This window comes from Lutra lutra, chromosome 6 (genome assembly GCF_902655055.1).
Source record: "Lutra lutra chromosome 6, mLutLut1.2, whole genome shotgun sequence".
Lineage (NCBI taxonomy): Eukaryota > Metazoa > Chordata > Mammalia > Carnivora > Mustelidae > Lutra > Lutra lutra.
This window is the reverse complement of record NC_062283.1, coordinates 143,640,112-143,654,514: the sequence shown is the minus strand read 5'-3', so window position 1 is coordinate 143,654,514 and position 14,403 is coordinate 143,640,112. Positions and strand designations below refer to the sequence as shown.

The 14,403-nt window shown below is 38.5% G+C and overlaps 1 protein-coding gene across 9 annotated transcripts in view; it reads right to left on the bottom strand.

Annotated features, from left to right (window-relative positions):
• ARID1B (AT-rich interaction domain 1B) overlaps positions 1 to 14,403 on the bottom strand; it is a 441,388-nt gene that overhangs the window by 268,127 nt on the left and 158,858 nt on the right. For all 9 annotated transcript variants that reach the window (XM_047732510.1, XM_047732515.1, XM_047732511.1 and 6 more), the window contains exon 4: positions 12,337 to 12,447. In XM_047732510.1, coding sequence (XP_047588466.1) covers positions 12,337 to 12,447 — 111 coding nt within the window. The remainder of the gene's footprint in view (positions 1 to 12,336; positions 12,448 to 14,403) is intronic.

Here is a 14,403-nt window from a genome sequence, read left to right as displayed (position 1 = left end):
TGGACAATTTATTGAGCACGTACGTGTAACACAGGCAAGGACGACACAGGAGGTTTCGTACATGCTGTATCTCATGTAACTCAGAGGGTAGAGGGGAAGCGTCTGGGTAGTAAAACTAAACTGAAGTATGTGTACATGTGCTCTACGAGTCGTAACACGTGTAGTTGGTACGATTTTTTAAATCTGATACCCCAAGAAAGGGCCAGACTTTAATCAAAGACGGCTAGAGTTTCAATAACTTGTTTTCATCCCTATGAAAGTAGAAAGTGCAAATTAAGTCAGAAAAAAAGTAGTAGAAATAAAATCCCTCAAGAAAACCAGCAGACTCGCTCCTCTACCACACCGGCTGTGGTGGACGACGTGGGGTAGTGTTGGGCCTCCCCCTGTGTGAGGGGCCCAGCCAAGGGCGAAACACTGCCTCAGTGCCTCGCTGAGCAGGTAACATCATTTCAACACAGGCATCACTGTTCTTCCCTTTTCCAATATCCAAAACCTCCACGGAATGGCAAAACATTTCTGCACTATTACACAGGCCAGAAGTATGAATTCTGCAGACGTTATACACGGTTCTCTGAAGATAAAATGAGAAGCTACCTTAGAGTATTTTAAATACCAGGCATTCTGAATACAGGTATGTCGTCTTGTTGATTTCTTAACTGCTGAACGTGTTATAGGAAAGAACACTAGTAATAAGCTAATCCCAGTTTTATTTTTATGTGATTCCTACATCTAACATAAAATCTTAAACATAGGAGGCAATCAATAAACGACTGCTAAATGTAATTGAATTTTTCTGCGTAAAGTGAAATCTTGTGCCTTCCTCGAGGATGTCAACAATTAGGCACGACAGCTAAGGAAAAGCATAAACGTAGTAACTACGAAAATGCAAAAACACTTGGGAAAATTTGAACACATTCCTATTTACTCAAGGACACTCAGGATTTTAATCAAAGTTGGCAAAACAGTATTTAAAAGAGAGAAGGTCTTCGGATTGACACCTGAGGTTGGAGGACACGCAGGTGTCTTCTGGAGCAGTGGCAGGGAGACCGCCACAGTAACGGAAGGAACCACACATTTGCTGGGACTCCACCACTGCTGGCACCCTGAGTCAAGTTTCCTGCCCTTGTGGATTCTTTATTTTCACATCTGGGAATTAGAGCTTCAAAAAATCTGAATCAAATTACGTAAAAATACACACATTTTAATAACTCATTAATATTAAATTGTTGCTCTTTATGTAGGAAGCGAAATGACAGTGCTTTACACACTGAAAAAAGAAAAGTAGGGAGGGGTTTGATTTAAAAAACAAAAACAAACAAACAAAAAATAAGAGAAAACTGTTCAGGGTTCATGGTAATCTCCCTAAGTCCCTATTTCCTCTGCCCGGATTTAAATGTATCACAGAAACTCAAGGTAGTCAAAGGGCTAACCATTTCTACAAAATATAAGAGAACATCTTTCAAAAATAGCACGTAAAAACTAAGTTCCCCAGCCCCCTCCCACAGCCACAGACCCACAAAAGAGAAAAACAAATAAGCAAAAACATTATGTCTGTGTACTAGGCTCACCAAAGCACATACTCAAAAGGAGTGTTAGAAAAGGAGAAATCATAATGAGATAAATGAAACGAAGGAATGTTCCTCCAAAATGAACTCCAACAGGAAGAACAAAGTCTCCATCATTCGGAAGTAAGCTAGACAAAAGCAACATGAAGTAACCTGTCCCTAACCAAGGAAAGGAACAGACTAGGACATAAACTTACTGGACTAGCCTAAAAGCAAGGTCAATGGGACCAGCCATGAATCCTAGTTGAATTGTATCTAGTTTCATTTATTTTTGAGATTGCACTCTTGTCTTACTCCATGTTGGAGTTAGAAACACTCTGGTACGATCTGCTGAGCTGTTTATGCAAACTCTGCTCCAATATTCTTCAAATCATCTCCAAGAATTCACACGAAATGTAAAGTTATAGCCACTGCTATCACTCTTTGAACATCGGTTCCTATTTATGGCAATGTTTTATCTCTTATATAAAGAACTATACAAAAAAATAAGGCATTGGTAGCAAAGATGAAATGCTTTCTTTTAGGCGTTGGAGAATTCGAGCAAATTTATTCAGGACTTGCTTTTTAATCTCATAAAATCTCTGGGTAGTCTCTTCTCCCTAAACCAATTCCCACCACCATTTCTCTGTGTCTGTCGTCAATACCAACACACATCTCCTGGCTGCTCAGCTTAAAAACATTAAAAGCGTCCATCATTCATCCCTCCCTTTATTTCAACAGTTTTGTCCCTCTGCATGCTCATTGCCAACACTTTTTAATAATCTGACTCACCCCCATTAGTGAGATAATACACCAGCTCTTAAGTTGTCTCTCTGCCTCCAGTGGTAATAAAGGCATTTTTAAAAATAAAGGCTTTGCATAAATAAAAGGCAGGGAATAATTCACTTGTCTTGGTAACCTGAAAGTACCAGACTTTCAAAAATAGAAGAAATGGGGTGCGATCTGGCTTTGAGTGGACAAAACAGATGTCAGGAAGTGCACGACTTTAAAGTTCATGTAATTCACACCCATGATATTCATGAAGACACTTACTCTGGGCACAGCTCTTCTCCTTTTACCAGCAATTTCCAGTGTTAGTTAACTGAAATTTTTACTTATATAAAACCAGACTTTAATGGTGTCCAATAAATTATTATACCTAATTATTATTATTTCGAAGCCAAATTTCCTCCTGATACAGAGACAGGTAATTACAAAACAACCACATACTTCTAGGGTCACTAGAAGGTATTAACGGGATCACTGCACTTCTCACTACCCATACCCATGAGACGGATGAAGACCCTACTTACATGAGAAATTTTGGGGGGAAAAAAAAGAAAGGATCAGTATCGGGGTGTAAGTCTCAGAGAGGGGCGGGACCTGCTGTGCTCGCTCATTCTGGCCTACTTTCAGAGAAGATATCTACCTGTGGATCAGGCATAGCTGTGTGCCACTGTCCCAGCAGACACCATTCTGTGCTCTGACAGAGAGGAATAAAATCACAAGCAAAAGTTAAGACTTGTAACATACCACGCTACCCAGATCAAACCAGGGAGCCCCAAAGACAGGAAGGAAGGTAGGAAGGGAGGGAAGAAGGAAGGAGGAAAAGAAAACACAAAAAGGCAGAAATGCAGGGGACATGGTTCATGAAAGTGACTTGGGGTCATCAAGAACAAATGCTGGGTCGCTAACGTTTCCGTTCGCAGTAAATCTCAGTCTAAAAAGTGCGCAGTGTTTGCTCAGTTACTTTCTAGTGCACAAACGTAAACCTGGGGCGTCGGATATCAAGTGGAGGCCTCAGAGAGACCAGGAGGGTCCTCCTTCCACAGTCATGAAATTAAAACCAATTGCTGGTTCAGAGAGCTGTCCCCACCGGGTTCGCACTAATCTAGCGGGAAACGGCAGCGGACTGTGCGTTGCCCTGGAGCTTCTTTGTTTCTTGTTCCTTCCTCCTACCCTACCAGGTGATCATAAAGACGCCCGGTATATGTACTTCTCAACTTCTCCCGTGAACTTTTCTCCTTCTCTGGAAACCCCCCTATACTCAAAGACAGATTGCCACACTGATCGCACAGCGGGGAGAGGGAGACCTCCGCAGTCTCTGAGATGCTGTAGTTCGTCCACAAGAAGCCCCTTGGCTCTCCTATGACCTGAATAATAAAGCTAGGGACTCAATCGGTTAGCCCCAAATCCCTAAACACGTTCAAAAGTAAATGGTACCCAAAATGGGAGGGAGACCATTACTGGAGCCATAGAGGAGCCATTAGTGAAGAGTAACATGAGCCAGAATCCTAGCTAAGACTTAAGCCTCTTCGCCTTCATCAGCTTCAGCAGCACAGGGGTCCAGGTTAAAAAAAAATTACTTTCTCAGAATAAAGTCATCATTCCTTCCATACAGGTCATCCTAAACTGCTCATTTTCTTTTTGTGAGAAGAAAAAAAAAGGGGGGGGAGTGAGATAAACTATTTCCAGCTAATCATTTTTATGATGATCTGATACAGATATTTAACCATAATATTATTTACTATCATTCTAGTCTAATAATTAGGTACTATTTAAGTAAAGAGAACTCTAGAAAATGAGCTCTCTATCAGTAAGGGAACGCTAAAAATTATGTACTCAATTTCAGAATGTTCTCACATGCACTGAACACGGACAGAACACACACATGTAGGCACACACATTCCGCTATACACGACTACTCCTCCGAACAATTCAAATGGTAGCCTGATAATGAAATAAAGTGAAAAGACGCACACACCACAATTTAACATTGGATAAAATTTAGGTCCTGTGGAAAGAGACAACAATAGTACCTGGCACCTTTTTTTTCTTAAATAGAATGCATTATGAAGAAAAGTGGTTGAGAAAGCTTAGTCACTTTTTTGTAGCTTAAAGCTTTGTCTCCCCTCTTTTATTCCAGGCTTAAACAAAGTTCAGTGGGGCATCAAACTGCCTGTTTTAAATTACAGTCTGTATTTTAAAATAGAATGCATGCACGGCATGTTCCTGAAGCTAGGGGGTGGGAGTGTTATTCACGGAAAATTGAAGGCTTGTTGAGTCAATAATCTTCTTCCACACAGTAACAATTTTCAGCTAAAATTTCTTGACCCAAACAAAGGAAAACAAGACCATTCAGTTATTTTACAACAATTTAGAGAAGGCAAAAGAAAAAGATGAGAAAGAGAGACACTTCAAAAAATCCTGTATTGTGAGGGAAGAATAAAAAACTTTCTTCTCTACATATATTTATTTCATCTCCTAAACCGGCAGTAAATATTAAAAATAGTTACTTCTAGTCCAAAAGAAAAATAAAAGCCATTAACCAGTCCACACATGTTACTATGAGCTCCTACTGGTTATGTATCTCTTATTACATAAGCAAGACGTCTGGCTTCGGTTACCTACAAAATGGAAATCTGTAAAGTAAAATCTATTTCCCACCTACCTTGGGCACTACAAAGTAAAACGTACTCAGTCCCTTTCAATGGCCATGCCTGCATATTTGGGGTGCGGGGAAGCCCCCTGACCTTCCCAGATACCAGTGAACAGGAGGGGCACCCAGAAGAAAGGAGGAAGGAGGTTTTCTAGCTCAACATGCCAAGAACTGCCTTTCGAATGAGAAAAGGTACCTCTGAGGAGCAGTCGTTTTGTCGTGCTAGCATAAAAATTTAAAATTAAAACCTGAAGGAGCCACACTGCTTGACAAACTCTCCTACCCAAGACCCCATGCGAGAATTTCTCACACGCTGCTTTCTGTGCTTTATACTCAAGACAAATGCTACTGTTCTCCCCTTTGTGGGGGCAGACCGCTCCTGCTTGGGAGAGGCCTGGGGGTCCAGGCATGGTTCTGGGGCTGTCGGCAGGCAGACCCGGGAGCTGCACGCGCCCAGCCTGTGGGGCCACAGAGAAGGCTCCAGAGCCTCACGCAGCTCATCTGCAGAGCTGCAAGCTGGTGTGAAACCTTCCCATCCCCAATTCATTATGGCACAATCTGACTTTTCTATCAGCCAGGAATATCTGCATTTTTCATCCCTTACTTAATGAGCCTCATTTATCAACTATAGATCATAGTTATCCTTCTATTATCAAAACCAATATCCTGCAAATCAGTTATGTTTCAGCCTCTCTTCATCTCCAATTTTGTCCAGTGTCTATTTTTTATAGTAGTCCTTCATTAATTATTTTAGAATTGACAGTCCCATAAAATGGGTTGAAATTCATTTCCCCCATATTTTAAATGGCATATCTTCAGAATATTATGTGAAAAAGTTTGCAGGGGGTATGCTTAATTAAAATGTTTTTAAAAGTTAAACGAATTTTTAAAAATAACATATTGCCACTAAGCAAATATCTCAGCTATAATAAATTTAGAATTATCCATTTATTTCAACAGAACTGAAGATCTCAATTTAGACACACTTTGCACACAAACACTTTAGTTATTTAAAAGCAAACTCCAGTTCTTTTTAAATATTAATTTATTCAAACTTTCCATATATTTAGCCTGCTTTTACCTGGACGAAATCCAAACTGGTGAGGTTTTATTGAGAATTCATTTACAGAACAAACATTTAAGTGGAAGATTATTTTAAAAGGAGAAACCTACTTTCCCACTTCCCACTACTTCTTACCTTGTTCAAGTTGAAGAATTATCCTCTATTTTCGAACTGACTACCAGTATCACAAAAATACTCTAGGGGATAAAATTATAGAACATCACATCTTAAAGAAAGAATCCATGTTAGAAAAGAACATTTGTCAAAGTCACTATCACTTTTCCTAAATTCGGACTTTCAAGTAAGGTCTTCACATATTTCTCTCAACCTTGAACCCAAAAGAACTGATGTCTCCACATGGAGCAGACCAGTTACTAGAATTACATTTGGGAACATGGTAAAACCTAGGTAAAAAACCCAACTATTATGTGTTCCATTTAAAACTTTACCAAGAGGGGCGCCTGGGTGGCTCAGTGGGTTAAAGCCTCTGCCTTTGGCTCAGGTCATGATCCCAGGGTCCTGGGATCGAGCCCAAACATCGGGCTCTCTGCTAGGCAGGGAGCCTGCTTCCTTTCCTCTCTCTCTGCCACTTTCTCTTACTTGTGATCTCTCTCTGTGTCAAATAAATAAATAAAATCTTAAAAAAAAAAACTTTGCCAAGATATCAAAATGTCTCTACACTTTCAGTTTCGAAACTATGCCCCCAATTAACAGGATCTGTAGATGCTCCATCTGACAAGGCACCAGCCTTCAGAGAGCCTCCTGCTCCCTCTCTACAATGTCCGTAACTCCCAGACTCAACGTGCTCTATTAACGTTTAGAGAACACTCGTAAACAGCTCATGTTGTCAGCTGCATGCAAGAATTATCAATGCTGACAACAGATTAGGTTTCTCTTTTATTAACTTAAAAATTTTTAAATGTTCAGAATGCTTTGAGAAGGCTCAAGCAACAGAAGACAGCTACATTCTTAACCTTTTACTGAAAACCATCTAAATCGAGTTCCAGATACAAATAAAAAAATTTTGGAAGAGTTCATTCAGCACCCATATATCTAATTCTCAGCTGGCAGATTTCAACTTTTGCGAAAACCTGCCACCTGACAGGTTGAGATCATTATAACAATTTGTATTTTTAGTTGGGTTGTAAATTTAATAAAAAAACAAAATCCAGTTAAAAATGCTTCACCTAGCTTTTTCCAATAGTTTCCAACTGTTCACAGGAACTACATTATCAAATCCATGCACTTAAAATGTCCCCATTAACATATCATCAATATTCATATATGCTTCCAAAGTACATGATCTTTTACCACTATCCAACATAAGTGTCATTAAAGATTTAAAAAACAAACACACACAGGGTATTCTTTTTCAGGAAAGCCAAATCATTGTAGGCTCTGTTGCTAACACTTAACCCCCAAAGAATATTCTTGGAAATACCAGGTCTCCAACCACCCACTTTCAGGCTTCCAATATCCTGTTTAACACCCTCTGTTTCAAAGAACAACCAGCATTGACTACCTCCCTCCTTTCATGAAAGGCCAAAAAACGTTTTTTATCTAAACCTTAATATTCCCTTCTAACTGCAAACTAAACAGAAGTACCATAAGCATTATTCTACACAGTATATAGGGTTTGTTTGTTTGTTTTTTACTAAACTCTAAAGGATAAAATCCCTTTTAATGTTGATCTCTTTAGATATTTCCTATTTAAAAAAGAAAGGGTCAGAAGACCCGATGAACTATTAGGATGTGACTGATGGTATTCCGTATCTTGGGTAAAAAGAATAGTGGACCTGCTGCCTGAAACCCACACAGGTGGCTGGCCTCTTAGAAGAATGAAACAGATTTGCTGTAACCGGAGGAAAATGAAGGGCTCTTCAGATCCCTGGAGGACAAAGCACCGTGTGCCTAGATCAAGGAAGAAAATCAAATCTTTTGTTTGTTTATTTCCTTGTATACATCTTTATAAATATTATATTAACAACATACCCATGCCATATTTACTGAAATTAGGATTATTGTTCCTGTCAATTTATTTATTTTTACAATGAAAAGAATGTTTTCATGCTACTAAGAAAAGATATGTTTTTCACACTACTTTTAGCTTAATTATCCGAAAGTGCCCACACTTCTTCTATGGAAGCTTAAGGCTACTAGGTAAAATTCAAATGTCATTTTATAATAAGAAAAAATGGTTTGGATAAAAACCCCACCTTGCTAATACAGATCACGCACTCATATACTCCTCTAGTATCAGAAGCTTTGGAGAACATGGGCTCTTTACTGCTATCTCACCAACACCTTGGAAAAAAATCCCTTCAGCAACAAAAAGAGAGTCTGATACTAGAGGAAGAATGTGTTTAAAAGTTTTTACATAGGGGCAGCTGAGTGGCTCAGTGGGTTGTCTCTGCCTTCAGCTTGGGTCATGATCTCAGGGTCCTGGGATTGAGCCCCACATTGGGCTCTCTGCTCAGCTGGGGGCCTGCTCCGCCCCCCACCTCCGCCTACTTGTGATCCCTCTGTCAAATAAATAAATGAAAAATTTAAAAGAAAAAAAAAGGTTTTACATAAAATCTATTAGGAAAATACTGAACAAGACATAATAAATATTCTGAAAAGATCCTCTTCTAATAGGGGAGTCAAGACAGCTATAAAAATAAGTGTAATAAGATAAACAGTAATGGCACAAGCAATGAAAATATATGAAAAGATCCAACAAAAAAGTATATTAAATAATATTTGGGGAGTTATCTTAAAATAGCAATTGAGATATACTCAATGTTTTTAAGATAAAGAGCTAATAAGTTATAGCTTTTGGGGGGGGGGCGGGGGGGACCCTCCACAGTGTATTTTGCTTAAATGCTGGCTTCATTTCATATCAATAATAGAGGTAGGAAAAAATACAGAATGTGCTTGAATTTTAAGTAATACTATTCCCAGGAGATAGAGTTCTTCAAGCTACTTTTAATATCTGCTATATGCTAAGATTTGCTAAAAATTATAGTATAAGGAGTATATAAGCTAAAGTGTCTCAATGTGGGAAAAGCTGTATGATTAAGAAGTATAGCAATCAGTGGACATTATTAAGAAAGATCTGTTCTGGGACGCCTGGGTGGCTCAGTTGCTTGAACGACTGCCTTCGGCTCAGGTCATGATCCCGGGGTTCCGGGATCGAGTCCCATATCGGGCTCCCAGCTCCATGGGGAGTCTGCTTCTCCCTCTGACCTTCTCCTCCCTCATGCTCTCTCTCACTGTCTCGCTCTCAAATAAATAAATAAAATCTTTAAAAAAAAAAAAAAAAAGAAAGATCTGTTCTAAGCTTAGATCAGAGTAAATTAAGCGATAAGTAAATATCACTGGCCATGGCCCCAAGACAACAAGAGGACAAATATTAATTTATCAGTTATTTGCTTTACTGTGGATGATCTGAAGATCTAAGTCAGCTGGAACATAACGGCTTTAGCTACTGAAGATCACCAAGAATTTGATGACATGCAAATACAGAGAGACACCAGCTCAAACAACGGTGAGTGGACAACTTACTGAGAGGTCACTTTATAAATCAAGCATAAAGACATTGGAAATATCTTGATTTCTTGTAACAGAAATTTAACCGTGTAACAAATATGCTAAAGGAAATATCACACGTAAAAAAATTATTATAAAACCTAACTCAATAAAATCAAAATGATTAAAAAATAATTACTAGAGAAGCTTCCTTCTTCACAGTCACATATACTCTAAAGAATAATCATACATTAGTATCACTATACCACATTTTCTAGAATGTAAAGGTAACACCCACAGTTTCCTTACTCCAAGATACAAACTAGAGGTTACAAATATGATGGATTATCTTTAAGAAGACAAAATTTACATTATTGACACTTGAATTAAAAAAATGCAGCATAACTCTACAAACTACCCAACAGGAAATTCAGATATGATACAGTTTTATGGTATCTTAGCCATATCTTTATCTCCAACTTAGCCAAGTTGGAGAACTAAAATATTTAATAGAAGTAACACTAAAAACATCCGGACACTAGAGTCAAGTAGAATACCAACAAATGTCCCCCGCAAACTGTGATGACCTTGTCTATAACACCAAACACATCGATGTAGCATCCACATAGCTCAAAATGTATCAGTAAACCCTGTACAGAACTTTCTACACAAATGAAGCCTGTTGAAAGAAAAGCGTCTTGCTAAAATTCATGTAAATAAAGCCAATTTTCACCTTCACAGATTAGCAACAGGGACAGCCAGATTGGTTTGTTCTTTGTTCAGTAACTGGTATGTCCATATACTCACCCCAAAACCTGGAAATTTTGCTCTCTAAAAAAATACTGAAATGTTCCTGAGTCAATCAGCATCTTATTTACCTGAGAGAGCTCAAAAACAGAAAGAAAACACCAACTGGGGCATTTCTTTTTTTTTATTAGCTCCTAAGAAAATTTATGTGATGAACAACTCTCGATCCTCTGGGGAATTAGGCATGGTAAAGAGTAAGGAAGAAAGCAAGCCATTACATGTACACAAACAGAACAATTCAGAAAAACATAAACTATTGATGAATATTATCAGCTCACTTCCTAAGATGCTTTTAGCCCCCTTTTCATAATTAACTTAAAAAGCACCATCCCAGAGCAGAACTCTTCAGTTTTCTGGGACAACTGTCTTTCACTCCTTCCCTAACTGTGCCGTAGCTAGCTGAGTATCAACCACCCATTTCAGGGCCTGAGAAGGAGAGCCTAGTGAGGGACTCCAAAGGTCAAGTGCACATGAGGAAAGCAGCACACCACAAACTGTTCTCGAGGCTACATAAAAAAGTCTACCAGTTTATAACAAATGTTTCCACATGTGTAACAGTCCACTTCACCAGCCAAAGGCACATCTACAAAGTTGGGTTTCTCTGAGAACAATAGAAATCTGGTAGGGAAAAAAAGTGGAATTCATTGTCCATCTGCTTCCCGCGAGTCCATTTAAATTTCCTAAAACCATAAGCCAATTTCCAAATACTTGGCAAATGTTACACATATCAACAGTGCTCACCTGCACGCGTGCGCGCGTGCGCACACACACACACACACACACATACACACACACACACACACACTACACGCTTACCAAGCTATGAATTGTGTGCTAAAGAAAAAAGAGCACAAAACGCAGAATCCATCACCTCTTTCATTCCTTCAAAAACCAAGTAACTAGATAATAAATACTCCAAGGTGACTACAAAATACCACAATAAGTTCACTCACCACAGAAATAAAAGCTAAAAAACCGGGATGTCAAAAACATGTGCATCAGCTTTGAAGATACTAGACACCCTGTAACCATGACTTACCTTCTTCTCTAAGGCTACACATAACTTAAACACAGGTTCTCTGTGCATGCCAATTGTCATGTAGCACATTCATTACAAATGCTGGTTCTCACATGTTTAGCAGTAATATAATAAAACTTAATGTAAAATACTTGAAACTCGAATTAAAATCATTGTCTAGCTTGAACTCCCATCTTAAATGAAAATAAAGATTAAGGAATAAGAATAATAATTCTTCAAATCAAAAACATTTTAACAATAAATACAAAAATTTATTTGCACAAATGTATTCTTTTAGTTTATAAGGAAAGCCTCATTTAAATTAGGCTGCTCATTAAAAAAACAGATGAACTATATTTACCGGCCTCAACATGATTTCCTAGAATGTAGCCACTACTCTAATCAATATACACCCCAATCACCACACAGTATTTGCTGGTAAAAATGCTTAAAAGCCGCTTTTGCCAAATTTAAATGAAAATACTTTCTTTTAGTTAGAAAAGGACTGGGTGATTTCTCGTGACATAAAGTCCCACAAGATGGTTTGTCTCATTCACCGGATGCTTTATCTCATTCATCATTGATATCCTTTGCCAAGTGGGAATTTCATTCCACTTAACTCTTACATTGGACACCACTGTTCCATATCACTACCAAGGAAGCAAAAGGCTAAGCAAAGCACAACTGTACAACAAAAACACATTTTGCCACAAAACCCATCCGCTGAATATGCCTTCCAACTGGACTAAGAGATACCTACAAATGAAAGAGAATTATCCAACACCATACAGCTCTTGAGAAGAAAGCCCTAAAAAAGTTAATAAATCACAAATATATCTGAAATCTAGAAACTTCTCCCCCAAGATTTAATATAAAGTAGAACAAACAAAAACAAGAGCTCTTTTAAAAAATTTTTGACTCATTACATTTCCAAATCAGCACATTAATGTCTTACTGGTAAACTTGACGGTCTTTCTTGTTGTATCAAGTTCAAGTCTTCATGGTTAGGTTTTCCAGGAGCCAAAGGAGGTTGTGACCTAGTTCCATAGCCTTCCTGAGACATGTCCTGAACAAACACAAATATAAAGCACTTCATAAATATCTCATTGAGTTGTAACCAAAACAAAAGAAAGGGTAATCACAAACTGTCAACTGGTATTACACTTAAGCAGACATATACACATTATACTTATCATTTAACACTTTATGGAGAATAGAAACAAAAGACAAAGCTGTGAATCAAGAGTAAAAACACATATTTTTTATTTTGAATATACATATGTACACACACACCAACTAAATTTATTATGAGGTCATACAAACTAAACACTGTATTTGAGTTTTGCAGGAAGGTAACAATCAGTAAAAGATGGGGAAGGAGGTCAGCTATGATCAAACTCTCTTTTAAACCAGAGCAAACCCACTAGTGTTACTGCTTAATTCTGATTTTGGTTGAGCTGCCTTTAATATTACCTTGAAAAATGTTAAAATAATTAATGAAAACTTTATTAACAACTGACTTTTAGTATGTCCTCTCGATAACCCACAAAACAACATAGTTACTAAGCTCACAGTATCCTGGGGTTTCTACAAAACCAATAAACATTCATGTATAGAATTCCATATGTTCACGTGGCACAGTTTCCAGAGAACCACAATAAAGAATAAAACAGCAGTAGGGAAACAAAACACGCCCCAAAAAACCTGCTGAGGTATGAGAAACTTATCATTAACATGGCCTTTCTGGCATCCTGTTGAACACCTTTCCAGGAGGTATTCTGCATGGTTTCAGTATTCTGCTGAAATAATATTATATAAACCGAATACCACACCAAACCAAACTTACTATGTACCCCATCTCTAGCTGTTTAACTATGTACACTCAGCTACTAAACATTCTACCACCATTTACACCCAAAGTCAAACAGCAGGACAGAATATAAAATACTTATTATAGCATGTCTCAATTGGCACTGAAAGTTGAAGAACCAGTTTCTGAGTGGAGAGAAAAAAAGAATAGAAAGTATCACTTAAAAACAGAATTCTCTCCCTTGCCCCGTCAGTGTTAGTATTAAGGAAATATTATATACAGGTTCTACTTCTGTTAAATTCTCAAAATCTTACTTTAAAAATTAATGTTTATTAGTTGAAGCCCTATAAAAAGCTTCTGCTGACCCACCCCTTTCTCATACAGTATACACTTAAAATTACATGGCTTCTTAAGCCAAAAACTTTGGACCAATAGCTAGTCCTACAAAGCACACAAACTGTACAAACTAGGTTTAACCAGGCAAGTGCTGATTTTAAACAGGCTCTGTAAGAAAGAGCATGCCAACAATACCGCATTTCCCAAGCAACCCTTCCATCCTTTAAATAAAGCTACACACACACACACACAATTCATGAAAATATCTAACCTCTAAAAGGAATGCACAATGCCCAGTCAGTACTATGCTTTTGTAAGCAGGTTTTAATCTGGTAACAGGTGAGGCCTCAGAGAGCATGTGCAATCCAGGACACCCAAAAGGGTAGTTCTTCAATCTGGCTGCCAGCCGAGGGTAACAATTAGGCTGTAGGGGACCAAAGCTGAGGCTAAAAGATTATTACCACTCTCACTGCACCCCCCCTGCCCCCAGCACCGAAGCTTCCGGATCCCAGACCTCCACTTGTCACACAGACTTCCTGCTGGGTGCCCCGCAGGTTCCTTTAGATTAACAGAGAGGATTTCAAATCAAGTAGGGCACAAGGCCTCCATTCAGGGCCTTCACCCTGGTACAAAAAAAAGAGAACCCCACAAAGGTGCTGGACAGCCTCACAATGGGCAAACAAATGAGCAGACCCCCGCCAGTCCCTCACACACACGTGTGTGCGCACACAGAGTTTATGGGCAGGGCTTGGACACTTTTTTTTTTTTTTTTTTAAGTAAACGTCGGTTAAGAAACAGGAACAGACTCACATGCCCTATGCTTATCAGCCTTTTAAATGTTTTTTATTTTCTCTTTGTAGCTAAATGAACTGATTT